Source organism: Saccopteryx bilineata, chromosome 2 (assembly GCF_036850765.1).
Source record: "Saccopteryx bilineata isolate mSacBil1 chromosome 2, mSacBil1_pri_phased_curated, whole genome shotgun sequence".
In the NCBI taxonomy this organism is placed as follows: Eukaryota; Metazoa; Chordata; class Mammalia; order Chiroptera; family Emballonuridae; genus Saccopteryx; species Saccopteryx bilineata.
The window spans coordinates 372,820,249-372,841,235 of record NC_089491.1 but is presented as its reverse complement, the minus strand read 5'-3'; the positions used below and the strand labels follow the sequence as shown (position 1 = coordinate 372,841,235).

At 53.9% G+C, this 20,987-nt stretch overlaps 1 protein-coding gene across 1 annotated transcript; it reads right to left on the bottom strand.

The window, feature by feature from the left end:
- Positions 1 to 1,804: 1,804 nt before the first annotated feature.
- Positions 1,805 to 19,298, bottom strand: KCNH4 (potassium voltage-gated channel subfamily H member 4). The gene is made up of 16 exons (XM_066255414.1): positions 18,986 to 19,298; positions 16,830 to 17,063; positions 16,377 to 16,523; positions 16,123 to 16,250; positions 15,094 to 15,337; positions 14,593 to 14,750; positions 11,759 to 11,966; positions 10,152 to 10,346; positions 9,532 to 9,731; positions 7,695 to 7,944; positions 6,617 to 6,861; positions 5,957 to 5,995; positions 5,412 to 5,764; positions 5,037 to 5,143; positions 4,349 to 4,422; positions 1,805 to 2,498 (listed from the first exon to the last, which is right to left on the bottom strand). The coding sequence occupies exons 1-16, from the start codon at positions 19,059 to 19,061 to the stop codon at positions 2,235 to 2,237; spliced, it is 2,922 nt and encodes a 973-aa protein (XP_066111511.1). The 5' UTR covers positions 19,062 to 19,298; the 3' UTR covers positions 1,805 to 2,234.
- Between the last annotated feature and the right edge of the window lie 1,689 nt (positions 19,299 to 20,987).

The following is a 20,987-nucleotide window of genomic DNA, read 5'->3' as shown; positions in this document are numbered from 1 at the left end:
TGTGTGTGTGAGAGAGAGAGAGAGAGAGAGAGAGAGAGATGGAGAGACAGAGAGAGGAACAGATAGGGACACACAAGAAGGGAGAGAGTTGAGAAGCATCAATTCTTTGTTGTGGCACCTTAGTTTCTCATTGATTGCTTTTTGATATGTGCCTTGACTTGGGGGCTACAGCAGAGTGAGTGACCCCTTGCCCAAAGCCAGCGTCCTTGGGCTCAAGCTGGCGAGCCTTGCTCAGACCAGATGAGCCCGCACTCAAGTTGGTGACCTTGGGGTTTCGAACCTGGGTCCTCCACTCTATCCACCGCGCCACCGCCTGGTCAGGCTCCAGGGTGTCTTTCTAACAACATTCATAACACTCACCTTCTCCACCCCTGCAATGATAATCAACAAAGTGAAAGCTAAGAGGGAAGAGAGAGCTTAGGAAAGCAAAGAGGATGGAGCAGCGTGGGATGCCTACCAGGTGTTTGGTTGGTGACAAGCTCTTCCCCCAGACCCTGCTGTACCTGGCCTGCAACAGGTACAGGATCAGTAAGGGGTCCTGTGGCCACCTTTCCAGCCCTGAAGGTGAAGCTGAGCCGGAACTCTGTCCCCACACATACAGAGTCTGAATCTATAGTTGTGGCTGGGATAAGGATAACAGGGAGTATAATGACCCATAGTGACTCATTAAGGTTTCTGCCTCATCCCTGGGGCCTCTGGTGGCATGAATGTGACACCAAGTGAATTGGTTGGTTCCTTTGCCCTTTCTAGAGAAAGCAAGAGGGCTCTGGGGTATAGTAGGGGAGGACCGCAGTTTAGGCTCCTCCAAAGCCCTGGGGCTCTCAGACCAACTTCTAGAAACAGCCAGAGACAACAACTGCAAAAATAAAGAGTTTATTTCCTATCCAAAAGTGAGCCCAAGGTGTTGAGTGGTAAAGGAGAGCTGGAGACGAGGGTGAGTTTGTGAGAAGTCAGGGCCCTTGAAAAAGGGGAGAACAGGCTTGGCTGAAGTCTGGAGGCAGGGGAGGGACAGGGAGTGCTGCTGGGACTGTTTCAAGTTGCTGGCAGCAGAAGAGACCACCTCAGTGACAGCCTGCAGAAAGAAATAGAGATGTTAAAGGCCCGTGCCCAGTGATAGAAATAGATATTGCTGGGCCCAAAACGTACCCCCTGGGACACAGGAACTTGGGAGCATGCTCTAAGGCAAAGACTGCACGCTCAAAAATCCACAGAGGCCAGACAAATAAATGATCTGGGGATCAGGAGATGATTAAGAAACATGGGGACTGTAAAGAAGTTGAGAATGCAGTCCCCTTTTAAAGACAACAGTGGCCACCCAATACCCGCTGAGACTGCCAGATCTCCCAAAATTTTTAGAGAGGCTGGAATAGCTGGACTTTTATGTGTACTCTCTTGATTTTTAATGTTGGCAACTCATTAATATTTTGAAAAAATGCTGAGAGCCAAAGAATACATATACAGGGGTCATCTGTTTGCTTCCTGTACAGGCTGTGGGATGCCGGGAGCCCCTCCAGCGGGGCTAGCAGTAAGAGGCCTAAGAAGTTTTGGGCTGCTCAAACACCAACCCGGGTTTCAAACCTAGCCCTTCTGAGGCAACATTGCTGCCATGGTGTCCAGCAGAGACCCAGGGGCTGGGACAGAAGACCTCACTGTATCACTATGCTGTCTCTGCTGTGGAATCTGCCATCTATCCCTCTCATTGTAGACACCCAAATCCTGCCTGCTGTTGCCTCACTCTTTACTTCCTGGGCTGTGTCTGGGCCCTTCCCCATCCCCTTCGGCTTCCCCATCTCTACCTGCCTCCAGATCCTGGGGAGAAGGTAGGCCATCTCATTTGCCCAGCCCAATCGGCACTGCGCTCTGTCTCATGCCTGTTGGGTTCCATGACCTCAGGTGGCTCCCCTCCCAGAGGAGGAGGGTAGGAGAAGGTTTAGAAAAGGGAAAAGGGTTGGAAGTGACCAGGCTTTGTGAAAAAGTCATGAGAATCCAGAGTCAACCAGACCAGCTGATGGCTGCTGATCCAAGGCAGGAGGCCACGGGCCCAGCCCCTCCCTGATGGCAGGTGGCCATGCCCACCCCAGACAGGCCTGGGCCCAGGGCCAGAGTCAGTGGAATAAGTCTGACCTGGACCAGAAGCTGTGCCTCATGAGGCTTGGGGTCGGGAGTGAGGCCTCTGGCACTGGGGAGGGTCCCACAAGGTCAGTCTTTGAGGAGTAGGGGGATAACACATAGTCTCAGGTTGGGGGGGCAGCCCCGATCTCTGCTGTCCCCATAGTGACTGGGCAGTGGACCTCAGCGAGAGTAGTATCCTGGAGACTAGGTGGGCATCCTGACAGACAGGGAGAGACGAATGAAGGCCTCAGCTGGAGGCACAGAGAGTCTGAAGGCCAAGCTGAGACTGTTGGATGGCCTGGGGGACCCAGCCTGGCCTGCAGCAGGCCCATCATCTGTTGGAGCTCCTGGCTGAGCTGAGAGACTTCCTGGTTGAGGTGGGAGATCTGTTAAAAACAAGTCAAAATTGTTTCCCAGGTGTCATAACATTCACTACCCTCTTAGGTGCGCCCCCTCTACAGTTTACAAAGTTCTTTCATAACCACTTTCTGCTCATGGCCACCCTGAGTAAAAGGCAGGGCCGAGATTACTTTTGTCTTGATGTAAATACGCCAGCCCCTTTCCAAAAAAAGATTATAGACAGCAGCTATTGACATCCTCCTCAACACCCCACTTTTACAAGATGTAGAAAAATGTGGTCGGCCCTGGCCATTTGGCTCAGTGGTAGAGCATCAGCCCGGCGTGTGGATGTCCTGGGTTTGATTCCTAGTCAGGGCACACAGAAGTGCCCATTTGCTTTTCCACCCCTCCCCATCTCACTTCTCTCTCTCTTTCTCTCTCTTCTCCCCTCCTGCAGCCATGGCTCAATTGGAGCAAGTTGGCCCCGGGCACTGAGGATGGCTCCATGGCCTCCGCTTCAGGCACTAAAAAATGGCTCCAGTTGCAATGGAGCAAGGGCCCCAGATGGGCAAAGCATCACCCCCTAGTGGGTTTGCTGGGTGGATCCTGGTCAGGGTACATGCAGGAATCTGTCTCTGCCTCCCCACCCTCTCACTAAATAATAAAAAAAGAAAAAAAAGAAGAAAAATATGGTCAAAGAGATTGCATGGCTTTGAAGTGACGGATGAGCCTTACTGTCAGATGATTCCATCACATAAGCTCACGTGTTTCTCAAATTTCAAAGAGTGCAGAATCAACCAATAACTGTAAAAATGCAGATTTCTGGGCCCTACCCCAGAAAGAGAGACCCAGGAGTCCACATTTTATCAGGCTTTCCAGGTGCCAACAGACACTCAGGTCTGGAGCCACTGGCCTAGAACTGTGAGCAGAAGCAGGACTGGCCCTCAGTCTTGCTGTACAGGAGCTGGCCCCACCCCTTAACCCCAGGCTCCGCCTCAGCCCAGGTGCTCCCCTGGGAAGCGTGATGTTTATCAGAAGGAGGGAAGGCCAGCTCCCAAGGCTGGACCTGGTTTGCTGTGGCAACTCTGAGATCCCTGAGGACGAGGCAGAGACAGAGGCTCCACACACAGTATCTGGGCTCTTCCTGACCAGGATTCAGACATCGGGTTCCAGGTCCCCCAAGGCTGAAGGCCTCTCAGCCTCCCTGTCCTCTACCCCCCATGTTTGCTTAGCACTCATTTCCCAGGCTGGGGTAGGGAAAGGCCTGGAGCACTGTGACTTGGTTGAGGGCCATTCCGTGTAGGAGAGCATCCCATGGTGGTGCAGGGGGGAGAGGCCTCCTTCCAGGGTGGACAACCTGAGCCAGCTGGGAATGAGGGGCAGTAGTGATCACTGAGTACCTAGTGCTCCAGAGAGACTATATGTGTGCTCTCACTGCATCCTCACAACTCTGGGAAGAATGGATTCTTTCCCCCCATTTTTAGATGAGGAAATTGAAGTTCAGAGTGGTTGTGGGACTTGCCTAAGGTCATCCAACTAGTGTGAATATTTTTTTTCTTTTTTTAAAAAAGTTTTTATTTATTCATTTTAGAGAGGAGAGGGAGAGAGAGAGAGACAGAGAGAGAGAGACAGAGAGAGAGGAGAGACAGAGAGAGGGGGGGGGAGCTGGAAGCATCAACTCCCATATGTGCCTTGACCAGGCAAGCCCAGGGTTTCGAACCGGCGACCTCAGCATTTCCAGGTCGACGCTTTATCCACTGCGCCACCACAGGTCTAGTGTAAATATTTAAATTCAAGACTCTGACTCCAAATCCTGAAATACTTTTATATGAGGCATGTCTCGTAACCTAAAATGATATTCTCTAAGGTTGAAGGGGAGGAGCCAGCCCCCACTCACCTCCTGGGTCAGCCTGCAGACCTTTTCCTTCACCTCCTCAGCCCCAGCGGTCAGTTCCTGGCTAGGCCTGGTCCCTGCAGGCAGAGTGAGATGCAGGGAGTGCAGGGAGCATGAGTCTACAGCTTGAGCTGGGCCCCCTCCTGTTGCCGGGTAGACAGAGAGCAAGGGGACAGGAAACTCTGGGCTCAGGGTGATGGGGAAACCCAACTCCCAGGCTAGTTTTGAATTCCTATGACTTTCCCAGTTTTTCCACCCCCTACCCCCTGCTTTCCTCCACTCTAAGCACAGATCTTCTTTGTGATACCTGAACATAATGTGCTCTTGTCATGCCTTTATGCCTTGCAACAGCCCTCAAACTCTACCTACTCTTTAGGACCCAACTCAAGAGTCCCTCCTCTAGAAGGGAGAGTTAGGGGAGCTCTCTCGTCCCAGCTCAGAGCCTGTTCTTGTCTCAGTTGTGGTACTCAGCCTGCTGTTCTGGAATTGTTTATCTGAGTACACGGGTGTCTCCCCCAGTAGGCTTGGAGTTCACTAGGAGTGCGGGCCAGGTCTGGTTTATCTGTGTATCCCAGCACAGCACCTGGCACATAGTAGGCCCTTACTACAGGTGGGATGGATAGCTGGGTAGATGAATGAATGAATGAATGAATGAGTAAATAGCAGATGAACGGGTGAGTATGGTCCTTACCTGTAGGAGGGGCCTGAGAATGGGGCTTAGGGTGCTCAAGCCTCTTGCTGAACTGGAACGTAGGAGCCTCCGCTGTGCTGCCAGAGTCCTCAATGCCATCCACTATCCTGGGACAGGGGCAGTGGTCATCAGTCCCATGGGGAGAGGGTCAGGGCCAGAACAGAGCAGGCAGAGGGGGAATGGGGGCAGCAGTGCCAGGGAGCTGAGGAGAAGCAATGGTCAGAGGGGTGGGACAGGGCTGCAAGCTGTGGGGAATCAGGAAGGGCAGGGTGGCTTCATGGAACTGAAACAGGGAGGAGCACTGGGGAAAGAGTCCAGAGAAGGTTCTGGAAACCAGGAATGGTATGGGGAAGCCAGGGGAGGCTGGTGTCTCACCGGGGACTGAGGTCTGAAGGTCCAAAGGGTCCCAGTGGGGGAATAAGAAGCTGGGGGGGCTTCCAGGCTGCAGAGCCCCTGGGAGGACCATGGGAGGAGGGGCTGTGGCCCTGGTCAGCCAGGGCAGGGGGAGGGGATGGAGAAAGGGAAGGGGAGGAGACAAGGGCTGAGAATGGGGACAGCTTCTCCCCCAAAAGGCTGACCAGGGAGCCCTGGGGCCTAGCTGGGCTAAGGCTGGGCAGCAGGAGGGGCCGGCGGGGCCTGGGACCACCTCCAGGCTCCAACCCAGCATCAGCCTCTGTGATGGATGGCAGGGTCTTGTCTGAGGAGGAGCCGAGGCTTTCTGAGTGTGTCTGTGGGCAAAGGAGGCAGCTGATGGTGCAGGACAGTGAACAACAGGCCCCTTTATTAAGTAACAGTCTTCACTGGTAGATGACTCTCCCCATCCCCCCTCCCTCTCTCTGCAGCAGAGGAGCAAGGAAAGGTGCAGCAATCCCAACCTCTCTCCCATGCAATCTCAACTCCACCCAGGAAGGGAGTGTTACCTGGTAGAGCCTAGGGGAACGGGAAAAGCAGCTGAGGCCCTGTCGGGACAGAGGGGGTTCCGCTTACTCACACCTCCCCACTCCATTAGTGTAACACCTCCTAGACCCACCCATCGATGCTGTGGGGTTTGAGAAGATGGGGTCTTTTTGTAAATTTGATTCAGAGATACCTCCAACTCTAACTCAGAGAAATCCTGAGTGGAAAATCAGTGTGACAAACAATAAAAGACAAAAGCCTAAGGTGTAACCTACAAAGTGAAACCAAAATGGGCTCAGGAAATATTTGGTGGGTGGGGAAGCCCAGGCGGATGGTGCCCAGTCTAGAGAGGGACTTGATGAAGGAGGAGCACACGAGGGGGAGTGTTTCCAAAGTGGGGGTCCTTTGGGGAGTCTGGAGTCGACAACAGGAGATGGGTCACTAGAGTTGGAAGTAAAGGTAGTGAGAGATGCTGCTTGGGGTTGGGTGATAGCCAATGGAGTAGGGCCAGTGGGGTTGGGAAAATTTTAAGCACGGAAGGGGCAATGGATGTGCGGGCCTGGGGTTGAGAGAGATGCTTTCCAGGTGGAAGGCAATGCATGAGGCTCCCTCTGGGGCTGGGGGAGGTCTGCTTTGAAGGAAGGAAGCTCGGAGGAAATGGAGGCCATAGAGGGTCTACATACATTGATGTCAGAGCCCTGGCGCAGGTTGAAGGTAAGATCCCGGGGCAGGCCAGCCCTAAAGGCAGCCCCACACTCAGGATAGAGCTTCAGGACCTCAGCCAGGCCTCGGCTGCACAGCTGCTGCAGTCCACAATGGGTCAGTGCCTTCACGTCAGCGCTGGTCTTCAGCACACGGCTTGGGCCTGCTCCTGACCCCGTCTCCTGCTCTGGCTCAGGGGTATCTGCCCCAATCAGGTCCCCCTTCCCTGTGGGTAAGGCGGGGGGACAGTGAGCTGGGGCAGAGGGATCATAAGGGTATACCTAGTCAATGGATTTGAGGGATGGTCAGTGTGTTTGAAGGATGGTTGAAGGTGGCTCAATCAATGGATTGGTGAAAATGATCAATGGAATTGGGAAAAGGTCAGTGGAGAAAGACTGGTGAAGTTGGAAGATAGTCAATGAGTGATGTAAGGCTGGAGGAATAATCAATAAAAAATGGTCAGAGGGATCAGTTAAAGCATAAAGGTCAGCCTGACCAGGTAATGGTGCAGTGGATAGAGGATCGGACAGGAACACAGAGGACACAGGTTCAAAACTCCGAGGTTGTTGGCTTGAGCGCGGGCTCATCTGGTTTAAGCAAGGCTCACCAGCTTGAGCCCGGGGTCACTTGCTCTGCTGTAGCCCCCCGGGTCAAGGCACATATGAGAAAGCAATCAATGAGAAACTAAGGTGCCGCAACAAAGAATTGATGCTTCTCATCTCTCTCCCTTCTGGTTTGTCCCTATCTGTCCCTCTCTCTGTCTCTGTCACAAAATAAAATAAAATAAAAAGCATAAAGGTCAATGGTGAAGAGTCAGTTGAGTTGGGGGACAGTCACTGAGGAAGGGTTGATGGATTGAGGGATGCCAATGGAATTAGGGGAGTCTGAGGACGATGGTCAAAAGGGGATGTTAGTAGTGTGAAGGGACTAAGGAAGAGTATTCCTCAGCAGGAATTCCAGATATCTACTAGGAGTATCCTAGTTCCTAGATTCTTGGCCACTCCCAAAACCTCCGGGGGAAAATTCCAGGGTAGTTATTGGCGGTGGTAGGATCCTCACCCAGGATGGCCAGCACCATGTTGTCACGGAGCACCTCGAGGGAGCCTGAGCAGACATAGTAGTGTGCCTGCAGAGCGTCCCCACAGCGCAGCAGGTACTCGCCCGGAGCACAGAATGAGGTCTTGATATGTAGGGAGAGGGCCCTCAGGCAGCCCCTGCTTGCTGCTCCAAACAGCGGCAGCTGCAGGATCTCCCGATTCAGGTGCATAGCAATGTCAGCTCTCAGCTCATCCGGGAAGTCGCGCAGTAACTGCATAGAGGGCATAGGTCATTTTGGCCACCCCTCCCCTGCTTCTTGATTTCTACAGATGTGCTGGGCTGTCTCCAAAGAGATAACTCCAACTTGCCCTTTGCTTAGAAGTTAACCATTTCTGACCTTTCAGAAGACTTGTGTGTGTTTAACCTCAAATTTACTTGTGTGTGGACCTCCCAACACAACTGCTGCGGCAGATACTAGGTCTTTTTCTGTCTGTCCAATGACTGTGGTTAACATACTGGTCACTCACACATGTCTGGGTTATTCAACCCTACTAATGCAAGGGTCATTCCTGGTGGGTCAGCGTCAAACGGGGAGTCAGGAGACAAGAAATCAGCTCTGCTCCTGAATCCCTGGGGACCTGGAGCAATCCGTTTCCTCTGGGCCATCTGTAAATTGCAGGCTTACACTACGTCTTGAATATTACCAATGGCCTCCTAGGAGCCAAACTTAATAGTCACAGTTCCATTCTCATGTTATGGAGCCCTTTGGCTCCTGTGGCTTGTTGACCGCTCTCTCTCTTGTCCCTATTGCCCCAGGCTCCTCCTCTTTGGCTGTCTTCTAACTTTCCACAGTCTCCAGCATCATGGCAACCAGCTCCATGACTTCCCACTCTCTGTGAGTCCAGAGCCCTACACCTGGGTTCAGACCTATGTTTTCAATGACCTCCAAGGCAAACTCCACCTGGATCTCCTACAGGCACCACATTCTCATCACGGCCCCACACTGGTCTCTCATGGTCACCCCTGTAATGGCCCCATCATACCCCACTCCCCGAGCCAAAAACCTGGGAATCACTCAGAGACCCTCTTCTGCAATCAGGATCACCGAGTCTCACGGTGTCCGCTCTCAGAAATACCTCTGAAATCCGCAGGCCGTTCCCCACCTAACCACTTTGCAGGATACAGTCTAAAGTCAAGGCCATCCATGAGCTGGGTCTGATCGCTCAGTCTTTTGAACTCCTCTTCCTCTCCATCCTACAGTGCTCACATCCCTGTTCCTGAAGGCTCACTGAACTATTTTCAGTTCCCTGAACTCATGTGCTCTTTTACGTCAACATTTCCGGACCTGAGTTCCTATTGCTCTTTCTGCCTGGATGGCCTTCTAGTAGCAGGCGAGTTCCTTCTTGTCCTTCATGGTGACCCCTCTTCTGTCCCTGACTCCTTTAGGCCAAGACACAATGAGGATCCCAAGTGGCACATACATCCCTCCAGCAGAGTCCCATTCGTTGTGTAATTTATTTATCCGTCTGCCTCCCTTAACCGACTGGTGTCTCCCTAGGGAAGGAGATGAGTATGATCACCTCCAAGCTCCCCATATCCAGCACAGAGGCTCGCCCACAGCAGGTGCTTGGGAAATGTTGACTAAAGGGAACATGGCATTAGCTGAGGCCTGAGCTCCCTTTCAGCTCCCAATTTCTAGTGCACAGGAAAAGGGATGTGAACTTTGGTGGGTGTGTGCCCTTGTGAACAACACCTCACCTCCCTGGACCCCACCTGCCTCCATTCCAAACCCAGCGAGGCGGCGCCCCCCGCCCCATCGCGCCGCCTGCGTTGCAGACCAGGAGTCCCAGCACACTACCTCCTTGGCGTCGATGCCGCTGTTGACGGCCCACGTGGTCTGGAAGTATTCGAGCATGCGCTGCTTGAGCGGCCGTGGCAGGCGATGCACGCGGATGAAGTCCTTGAGGTCCTTCATGCGGCTGTGGTAAAGCGAGCGTCGCGAGTACATGCGCTGGATGATGGCTGTCACGTTCCCGAACACCACGGCATGCATCAGCGCTGCAGCGGCGGTGGCGGCGGGCCTCGGTTAGGTTACCCCGCCCCCCCCCACCACTCCCAAGCCCATCCTGCCCTGAACCGTTCCTGGGGAAGGGCAGGAGAACCCTTGGGCTTCTACAAGCCTACCTGGTGCAAGGTGCTGGCTTGGGGAGAGGAATAGAGTGATCCCGAGAGGGGTCAGACCTGATACTTTTCTCTTATACCGCGCTATTAGGTCATGAACTTGGGTTTCCCATACCCTTAGCAAGAGGCCACACCTGTTTGTGGCACTCCCCAGGGCCAGCATGTAGAATAGTAGGTGCAGAGGAAATGTCTATGAATGAACGGCTACGTCCGGATGGCCTTCTCTGGGCCCCAGTTTCCCTATCTGCACGCTGGCTTAGCATGGCCACCCCCGGGGCTTGGCAGGCCCGGCCTCACCGCCTATGAGCATAGTGCAGATGGAGAAGATCTTCTCGGCGTCAGTGTTGGCGCACACGTTGCCAAAGCCCACACTGGTGAGGCTGCTTAACGTGAAGTAAAGCGCAGCAATGTAGGCGCTACGCCGGGATGGGCCGCCTGCCGAGCCGTTGACATAGGGCACCTCCAGCCGCTTGCCCAGCTCATGCAGCCAGCCTGGGGGATGGAGGGATGCAAGGAGCCCTGGCTGCACCAGTGGTGGAGAACTGGGTTTCCCGGAGCTGCCTGCACTTGACCTTGGTTAAGTGTTTACAGAGAGGGGAGGTTTGCATGGGCTGGCACAGGAAATGTGAGGAGCAGCTTGGGCCTGGGCCTCCCCACCATGAATTGGTTACAGTTGCAGTTCAAGCGTATCAACTCCCTACAGGGAAGTTGTTCAGGGGCCTCTGCCACTCTTGAATAGTTTATTGAGGACCTCCTGTGTGCAGGGGGCTAGAACTTGAGCCAGCCATTCTCCCTGCTCTGTGGAAATTATAGTCTGGAGGGGAGAGGGGAGAAAGACATGAAATAAATCATCAGAGGTGGGAGGTGAGCCAGCAAAAGGGAACCATAGGGTATCTTAGGAGTCATACTGGGTGAGGGAGAGCCAGCCCAATGGGGCGGTGGAGGCAAGTAGGGTTCTTGAAAGGCTCCCTGAGGACAGCGCATTTTAGCTGAGACTGCACAGAATAGACAGAGAGGAAATCATGTTCAAGGCCCGAGGTGAGAAAGCAGTACAACTTGGGTGCTGAGGGTGGCCAGTGAGGCTGTAGCACAGGCGGTGTGGGATAAAAAACCAGGTGGGGACAGAAAAAGGCTGAGGCACTATATGGAGTATGCACTGAGTGTGAACTCTATTTGACAGCAGTAGGGAGCTACCAGAAGGGGCCAGGGATGGGTATTGCTCCCTCTCCCCAAATACCCTCCCTACCACCAGAGTGTGTCCCATACTGAATTTTTTTTTTTTTTTCATTTTTCTGAAGCTGGAAACAGGGAGAGACAGTCAGACAGACTCCCGCATGCGCCCGACCGGGATCCACCCGGCACGCCCACCATGGGCGACGCTCTGCCCACCAGGGGGCGATGCTCTGCCCATCCTGGGCGTCGCCATGTTGCGACCAGAGCCACTCTAGCGCCTGGGGCAGAGGCCACAGAGCCATCCCCAGCGCCCGGGCCATCTTTGCTCCAATGGAGCCTTGGCTGCGGGAGGGGACGAGAGAGACAGAGAGGAAAGCGCGGCGGAGGGGTGGAGAAGCAAATGGGCGCTTCTCCTGTGTGCCCTGGCCGGGAATCGAACCCGGGTCCTCTGCACGCTAGGCCGACACTCTACCGCTGAGCCAACCGGCCAGGGCCCATACTGAATTTTGATTGCTCCCCTGGTAGGCTGTGAGTTGCCCCCAAGGCAAAGCCCTTAATTGTCAAATCAGTATTCCCCTGCTTGATCCGGGAGGAGCTCAATGCATGTTGGTTGGATGAATAGAGGAATATGAGTGGTGGGTGTGGGTACTGGTAGAGGTATTAGCTTGGGTGCCTGAGTGGACAGGGCAGGTGGATGGGTGGTCAGTGAGAGCCTGGCCTCACTGGCTTACCGATGTCCCAGAGCAGTGGGTCGTTGGCCTCCATTTCCCAGCGCCCGATGACATACCAGACACAGGCCATCCAGTGGGCAAGGAGCGCGAAGGCGGACATGAGCAGCGTGAGCAGCACGGCGCTGCACTGCGAGTACCGCTCCAGCTTCTGCAGCAGCCGCAGCAGCCGCAGCAGCCGCACCGTCTTCAGCAGGTGCACCAGTGAGGTCTGCAGGAGTGCAGAGGGGGAGGCTGTCAGAGGCACAACTCCTTAGGGTCTCCATGTCCCTCCCCAGCACCCTGGCGGAGCTGCAGCAGGAAAAATATCTCTGTTGTCCTGAGAAGGTGACCAGGAAATGCAGGGGTGGGGTGGGTGGGTGGGGGAATAATGCTAAAACAATGGCCAACAGTAAGTACTTACTATGTGTCAGACTGGGCTAAGTATTTGTAATCTTCATTAAAAGTTGTGCCCTCTGTCCAGTTATCATCATCATTCCCAATTTGCAGATGAGTAAACTAAGGTTCAGAGAGATTAGTGACTTGCTCAAGGTCACAGACCAAGGAAATGATAGAGCTGGGACTCAGATCTGGGCTAACACCAAAGTCATACTGCCTCTTTCACCATGGGCTGTGAAAGAGTAAGTCCTGGTCACAGCGGGGAAGAGACAGGATAACCTCTGGGCCCTGCATGGAGCCCCTAGTGTCCTAGGCACAGCTAGCTGTGGGCAAGAGCTGGCTGTTAGTGACAACAGCAGTGTGGTGAAAGTCACCTCAAGACAGAGAGACGCATAGTAGAGTAGGAAGAGGCAAGGACTGGGGAAGGTTTAGGGGACCTCTCTACTTGTGGGTCAGCTGCAGATGAGAGGGGCATGCTGAAATGTTGAAGGAAGGAGAGCTAGGACTGAGGGAGCCTGGGCTTTGAGATTTCAGCCCTTGTGGGGCTAGAGGGGGGTTGGGGGAGCTAGTGGAACCTAGTCATTATCCTGTAAGCATAGGTAATATTACCATTACGACTATTTTCATTGTGGTTATTAATGCTTCAATTAGTTCTTCCAATCTTGGAGATGAGGAGCAGGTGGGAGCTCATCTCACTGCAGGGCTTGGGACTTTGGGACAGTGCGTGGGTAAGCTGGTATGAAGACCCTTCACTGTCCTTTCAGGGCTGGCACTACATGGCTCCTGAGCCACCTCATGCTATTTTCTCTCATTTTAGGTGAAGGAGGTGGCCCTGGGTCCCCCACGGACCCTCTCAGGGGTTTAGTGCCTGCCCCCAGCTCTCAGAGCTCCTGACTTCAGTCCTTCAGCGCTTCCCCCAGTTACCTGACCTGGGTCAGGGCCCTCCTCTCCCTCTTGAACCAGATTGTCCCAGGGCTGGCTCCTTCAATTCTGCAACTCTGCCGAAGCCTCCTCATCCTCTCTCTTTGCTCTTCACCTTCCCTTATACCACACCATACACTTAGGTACCCTGGGAAGCAGGGAACCATACTGGAAAAAATACTAGACTAGGAGTCTGGAGACCTCATTCCAATCTCCTGCTTATCACTGCTTGCTGTGTGACCTTCAGCAAGCCACTTAACCTCTCTGAGCCTCTGTAGCCATCTCTGAAAAAGAGGGATAAGAGAATTTACCTGCAGGGTTATTATGAGGCTCCTATGTGATGATGTTTGTGAAAGAACTTAGTGAACTGTAGAGTTCTCCTAAAGGTCCCAGAGGAAGAACTGCCTAGGAAGAGGGACAGGGGCTCTCTGCAGCTCTCCCTCTCTTCGGGGACAACTGTCTTCCCAGCTGACACAGGAGATGGGGAGGGGTCGGAAGCTCTGCCTGGAATGGCCAGAGCCTCAGGGCAGATATACACAAGCACGTGCATGGGAGCGTGCACACACGTGTACACAGCCAGAAGAGGCCCACAGCTCGTTGGCGGCTAGTTAAATCTGGCTGCGTGTAGGTGGTTTCCCACTATAGCTAAGTGTGGCAGAGAGAGGAGCACACAGGGAAACTGCTCTCCACTTCCCCACCCAAAACCTAGGGGGTCTGGGGACAGAGGCTGGACTTGAGAAGACCTACTATCTGCTGGCTGGTGCAGAGCTGACCACTCCAGAGCACTTCCGTGCAGTCTCTAGGGAGCCGGGAGGACACAGGTCTTAGCATTGCCCCCAAACCCACCCCACAGCCTCTCCCTCCTTGTCTGGGTTTGCTGTGCTCCCCACAAATGCTCTCTCCTCGTCTCCTGCCAGCCGAATCGTATGCCAGCTAACTCCTACTCTCTATCTAGAGTCTAGCCCTCCTCTCCCCTCCCTCAGGAACCCTTCTGAGGCCACACTCACCTCTGTCCAACTGGGGTGTTTTGGCCTCCCTGGCACTGACAGAGATTTTAGATCATTTTTCCCCATGCCCATGTTCCAGCCCGAAACTCCAAGGTCAGCCAGCTCCGTGCCCACAATACCTGGGCCCCATTCTCCACTTCATTCATCTCTCCTGTTCCTGCTGTCCCTTTCGGTAGTCATGCCCCCCACACAGTGCTTTGCAGACAGCTAAATGCTCATCAGTTGTTAAATAAAAATGTGAAGCGTACCACTCATTTAGTATCAGACCAGTGCTGCCTTGGTAGCCCCACTTAGCTTTTCATTTGTCTCTGCTTCCCTCAGAGATTGTGAACTGAGCTCCCCAAGAGCACAGACCCTCTCAGATCCTTCTCAGCTTCTAGCACAGGGCTCTGCTCATCGCAGCTGCCTGACAAATACTCACAGAAAGATGGCTGGGAAGGACCGCGTCTGGGTCTGGAGTCAATCCCTTACCAGAAGATATGGTGCTGAAGCTGGGAGGTCAGGCTGCATAGTGGGACAGGGGTCACTCACCACGGTGATGTTGAAGACGTAAAGCAGGTCAAAAGGCAGAGCAGCAATAAGGTCGACAAAGAACCAGGTGGCCAGGTAATGGAGGCCAATGGAACGAGGAGCAGAGACCACCTGGCCGGACTGGGACACATAGGTGGTGCGGAAATTCAGGATGATATCTGGCGGGGCAAGAGGCTGTTACTGGGGTGTCTAGGCCTAGAAATTCAGGCCAAGGGGATGAGGAACTGGGTAAACTGGAAACAAGCCTTAGAGACCCAGGATGGAATTAGAGGCAGGAATGGGGAAGACAAACTGGACTTTTGGCTGCTCCTTAGGGAGGAAAGGTCTAAAGGCAGATGGCTGTAGCAATCAGGAGTAAGGGCACATAGACAATTAGGACTTAAAGACCCGGAAATCGATGGGCTCTGAATGACTGGGTCCTGCAGCCCAGGATAGAGTGGGGCTTGGATGAGTGGGTCCCTCCAGCCCACCCACCAGGGTATGTGGGGCAGATGGTCTAACCCAGGATGAAGAGCATCTCCACGGCAATGTCACTGACAAGGGTGTGTCGGGAAGTGATGGGAGTGTCATCATCGCCCAAGAAGCAGACATTGTAGGGGACGGTGACCGCAACGTAGAAGGTGGCGATAAGGATGAGACCATCCCAGATGGCTTTGGGGATGCTGTAGTGGAGGAGGAGGCAGCGGGACCCCCCCACGGAGGCCACCTTGTACTCAGGCACTGATGGCTTTGGCTCAAACACGTTCTAAGGGGAAAAGGGTGACAATTGGAGACACTGAGGGAAAAAGGAGCCAAGGATGGGGGAGGAAGTGGAAGAGAATAGGGAAAGGGGGAAGTGGGCACTGCAAACACAGCCATGAGAAGAGATAGAAGGTGCAGGAGAAGGGCTCAGGGGCTGGCACCTGACACTTATTGAATGAATCATGTTTTGTGGGGAGTATTTTAAGGTGTGACCTGCACCCTGCTTAAGGATATAATGACAAATCAGGCACATGCCCTAGCTTGAGGGGTCACTAACTTCTCCCTCAAGTTCCTCTTGGATTCTGGGGGCCCAGTGGGGGATTGGTATATCCCAGAGTGAGGGGAGGCTGGCACAGCACCCCATTCCTTATAGCCCTAAGAGACTACAAAGAGGGTTGGAGACTCAATCCCATGGTTTATCAGGGCCCTGGAGTGGTACACAGGGCTAGATGCAAGGCCCCCAGTGGGGGCTTTCTCCCTAGGACCACAGCTTGTGATTTCACCTCCCCATAGGGCAGCCTTAAAAGCCAGAGGTAGGTGATGTCATTGCTGTTAGAGTCCCAGCTTTGTGACATCTTCTGAGCAGAGTAATGTCAATAACAAGGCAGCAAAGAGGTAGGGATGGAAGGAGGTAAGGAGGGACATGGGACAGCATAGAGCTGGACATGAGAAATGGGCAGACAGAAACAAGTCACTGGTGGGAGACCTCACAGATAGGGGAATAGGGAGACAGTAACACGGTGCCTCAGCATCATGGCTGGGAGATATTGGGGTGGAGACAAAACTCACATTATTGGTTTTCATGTCTCCCTGGCCCCGGCGACTAAAGTGGCCACTCAGTCTGTGTAGGACAGTACGGCTCTGTCTCTTGGCGAATCGAAGTCTTGAGCTGGTTCCCCTCCTGACAAGGGAGTTTTCTATTGGGAAGAAGCATATGGAGATAAGTGGGGGCACATCCCATAAGGCTGGGTTGGGAGAGGTCTTGTGTGACCTTGGGCAAGGACCTCTGACCATTTGCGCCTTCTCCCCAGACTTGCAGTTACCATGATTACTGTCCCCATGGCTTCCTGAGGGGCCAAGTCCTGGGCCTCCACTCTGAGTGATGTCCTTGAAGGAAAAGAGGAAAAGCACAACCTCCCCCATCTCATTCTTGATGGGCATCATGTCCAAGAGGCACCAAAAGGCTGCGCCTGTAGGTGTGGAAAGATGGAGGGCGAGGGTGAGCAGCCCCTGGCATCCCTAACCCCCTGGTTCCTGGGCATAGTCAAAGGGTGTGGCAAATGTTTAGAGCTGGAAAGAACCCAAGATATGTCAGCCAATTCCTTCACCTTCCAGATGGGAGACCTAAGGCCCAGAAAGGGTCAGGGATATACTCAGTGTCACACAGGCAGCTTGTGGAAGTGTGGGGGCCAGCACTCAGGCTTCCACTGCGCCAAGTGGACTCTGGGTAAAGCCTGGGGTCTGGGCAGGGCTGCAGGGCAGGCCAGGCCCCTCACCATCCTTCCGGTAGAAGCAAATTTCAGCCCGGTGCTCCTGGTGGCCCTCCAGGGACTTGTGAAGCCTCTGCAGGGCTGGCTCACTGGTCTCTGGACCATAGAGGAAACGGCAGCTACACGTTTTCTGCATGACCTCAGTGCGTCCGTAGCCTGTGAGCTCGCAGAAGCCGTCAGAACAGTAGACGATGGGAAAGCCCCTTGGGCCCTGTGCATTGGCCAGCAGGAAGTTGCTATCTGTGGAAAGAAGGGGTCAAGATTAGGTCAAGTCCAGGAATGGAGCTCAGCTTCCAGGTGGGCAGTAACCCTGCCACCCCCTGACCCCAAGCTATGGTCAGAAGTCACAGAGCCAGAAGCTTTCTAGGCTTCCACATGCTACCTGGATTCCCCTTTGGCATATTCTGAAATGAGAGTAAGAAAAGATAGAGCAAAAAGACAAGGACTTAAGGATGGCTTGGAACTGGGACAGGGACTACTAGGGGATTAGAGAAGGAACCCCAAGAGTTCATGCAGTTCATCCCCCTGCCTTCAAGCTAGTAAGCTTTTACTATAGGTGGCAGCATAGCATGGTGAGTTAAGGAATGGGTTCCAGCACCCCAGCTCTGCTGCTTACTGACTGTGTAACCTTGAGCAGTTAACTCCTCTGCGTCTCAGCTTCCTTATCTGCAAAGTAGGGAATAATATATCTTCCTCACATGGTTGTTGTAAGTTACAGGAGTTACCTAGGGGAGAACCTCTGATAACATCGTCAATGCTACACTGAGAAGGTGAGATGACGCCTCCACATTTGCACAGCTTTCAAAGCACACCCATAGCCACTACCCTGCCACCTATTGGAGAGTGAACAGGGCAGAGCAGAGATTCTACTGGTATCACACCCATTTTGTGGATAGGAGACTAAAAGATAGAGATTACCCAAACTCACAAACCTCCTTTGTGGGAGGAGGGAGACAGTAATGAGTAGCGTCCTCAGTTCCTGCATTCCAAGAAAGGTCCTCTTTTCAGCATCCCCTTAGCTAATTTCAGCAGGCTTGTCGCCAGTGCTCAGAGTCTGATGGGACTGAGCAATGTAGTTGTGGTTCCAGCAACCCCAGCAACAAGACCTGACCTGGCTCCCTCCAGTTCCAGTGGGTGGGAGGCCATGGGGGGCTCTATGGGCCATCCAGGGACAGAGTCTCAGCTGAGCAGAGGGACTTGAGACACAAACAGTCCCGGGACACTAAGAAGGGTGAATGTCTGGGGGCGGATGATGGGGTTACTGAGGGTGCCTGGGAGGTGCTGGGCTCTGGGCAGCAGCCTCCTTCCTTCCCAGGACTGTTGCCCCGGTGATGGGCACTATGGAAACAAGGGAGGAGAGTGTGGAGGAAGGTTAGGGAGGCAAGTAGGGCACCCGGCCGCTCAGTTTCCGCCCTCAGGTATCGCTCCCTATATCTTCCAAATCCCGGCGAGGGTGCCCCAGTAGGGCAGTCAAAGATCTCAAAGGCTGCACAGTAGGAAAAGGGAAAGACGGGAGAAGAGGCGGGGAAGGAGCGTGGCTGTCCAAGGTGCTGAACCTGGAGCCCAAGCGGCGGTGGGCGAGCAGGGAGCTCCCCTTCTCACACGGATCCCCCTCTCCACACACACACACCCTTCCTCCTGCCTCACCCTCTTCAGACACAGACGCGCCACGATTTTGGAGTGCGTGGCCTTAATCTAAACTAGGTTTTGCCGAAGTCTGATCTTTTCTCTCTCCTTCCCTCCCTCCCTCTTTTTCCTGGGGAAAGGTGATGCTGGAGCCGCCTGGGAGTAGACTCCATAGCGCCTGACCACTTCGTCCGACCTCCGCATCTCGGCACCGCCGCACACGCTCCCAGCGGAGCTCTGCCCCGAGTGGGCTGCTCCCAAGGCCTCGTTCCCAAGGCCGCACGAAGGGCCTTTCGTCCCTCCAGTCGCACCCCATGTCTTAGCCCCCACGCTTCTGGCCCTCCCCACGCCTCCTCTCGCAGAGCGTTCCCAGCCGGCTCCTTGACCGTTCCCAGCCGGCTTCGGGAGTTCCTAGACCCGCAGACCCACTCTCCCTTCTCGCCTCGGGTCTCATCACATCCAGAAGACCCCAACCAGCCCCGAAGAAGTCCTGGCCCCCAGCTCGAACCCGCAGCCCCAGCCTCGGCCCCACTCACGAGTGCCGTCGAAGCGTGTGGCGATAGCGTCCAGGAAAGTGTTTTGCGGGGCCAGCAACCCCTTCATGACCGGCATGGCCTGCGGGGGAGAGTTCGAGGCGAGGCGCCGGGGAGCGTTCAGTGCGGTCGGGCCCAAGGGGGCGCGCTGCCGGCGGGGCCGGGGCGCCCCATGCGCCCACCTGCCTCCTCCCCTCCCTCTCTGCTTCCAACCGCCGCCGCCTCTCTGCTCCGAACCCCTCAGCTTTCGGCTGGGCTCGGCGCCGCCCCAGTGGTTCTTTTTCCCACGAGTCCAGGTTTTTTCTCCCGGGCTTGGTCTGTGCCCGCCACGTGCCCCGCACAGGGAGGGGCCGGCAGCAACACCCGCACCTCTCTCCGCGGCCCTCCTTCAGGACGGGAGCGGCCCACGCGAGTCTTTCTAGGAGAGAATTTGGGACACGCCTACCCAGAGCAGAGGCTCGAAGAGGTGGGGCGTGGCTTGAGTGTCAGGCACGCCTCTTCCTGGTGGCCACGCCCACGCGCGGTTCTCTGGCTCCCCTTGTGGCTCCGCCCCACGGGTTTCCCCACTCTCCGCCCACGCTGGGAATGGTACCTGGTTCACAGTGCTATCTGCTGGAGTTGGGCTATTTTGCAGCACCCCTAGATCTCTCCCATGTGAGACGGCAAGGGGTTTAAAGAGGCTAGTTTTTCTGGTTGGGGATAGACAAGGCTAAAAACTCAATTGCTAGAATGCATTACTCACACTGCCAAATTCTGCCTCTTAGCCCAGCAGGGTGGATAGAACGAGCTTTGGAGTCCGTTGGATAGAAACCAGGCTCTGCCATTTACTAAATATGTGACTTGGCCTCTTAAAGCCTCACTTTTCTCTCCTGTAAAATGGAGCTAATACCTAAAATTTTTACTTCGTGCGGTTGTGAGAATTTAATGACATAATGCATGTCATTGGCACAAAATAACTATGTTGGAGAGCAATTTTCTACCCATTCTCCCTCTTCCAATGGTCTTGATTTAACACTCCTCCTCTCTGCTGCCATTCAAGTGGAGGAGAGGCTAGAAGCAAGTTTGGGGCAGAGAAAGACACTTTCAAGGTGGACAGAATCAGTCTGCAAATCTCCAAAGATTTCCTGGTGGACCTTGAACTCCAACTTCTCCAAGACTTAACCAGTACAGCAGCAAGAAGGTCCCAGGTGAGAGCAGACATAGGACTTTTTCACTCCAGAAGCAGAAAATTACAGGGACAGTGTGGAGGCTTAGGGTTATTGCTTCCTGAAACAAAACAGTTAAAGCCATTGAGAATGGAAAGATGGTCTTGGGAGAGAGCAAGCCAGTTGTGTGCCCCCACCCCAGTCTGAGCCCAGCATTATCAGGATTTTAGATTGCTTAAAAGTGACATATCTTTCTCTCTCTACTTTTGGGTTATATTAGTTCCCTAGGGCTCCTGTAACAAGGTACCACAAACTGGGTGCTTAACAGAAATTTCTTGTCACATAGTTCTGGAAGCCAGAAGTCCAAGCTCGGGATGATGGCAAGTTTGGTTCCTTTTCAAAACTGTGATGGAAAACCTGATTCATTCTTCTCTTCTTGCTCCTGGTGGGTTGCTGGCAATCATTGTCATCCTTTGGCTTCTAGATGCATCAGCCGCCTCTGCTGTCATGTTCACACGGGTCCTCCCTGCGTGCATTTCTGTGTCCAAATTCCCCCTTTTTATAAGGGCACTAGTCATATTGCAATGGACACCCACTCCACTGCAATATGACCTCATCTTAACTATATCTGCAACGACCCTCCAGATAAGGCCACATTCTGAAGTGCTTAAGGGTTAGAACTTCAACATGTGAATTTGGGGATGGGGCACAATTCAACACGTAACAGATGGGTTCCGCTGAAGTTACAGGAAAACCTTGCTCCATCTCAGTATAAAACCTCGTGACTCCCATCTACCTACAGAATAAAGCTCAAAGCCTGATGACTTGTGAGGATCTTTAAAATCTGGGCTGCATGGCCA

What these genes read in the sequence shown, in the direction of transcription:
- KCNH4 (XM_066255414.1), bottom strand. Translation starts at nt 19,061, where the DNA reads ATGCCGGTCATGAAGGGGTTGCTGGCCCCGCAAAACACTTTCCTGGAC. An exon ending in GTTCCCCTAGGCTCTACCAG is followed by an intron (nt 5,765 to 5,956) that starts GTAACACTCCCT and finishes CTTTGCCCACAG; the next exon opens with ACACACTCAGAAAGCCTCGG. An exon ending in TCTGCAGGCTGACCCAGGAG is followed by an intron (nt 2,499 to 4,348) that starts GTGAGTGGGGGC and finishes TGTTTTTAACAG; the next exon opens with ATCTCCCACCTCAACCAGGA.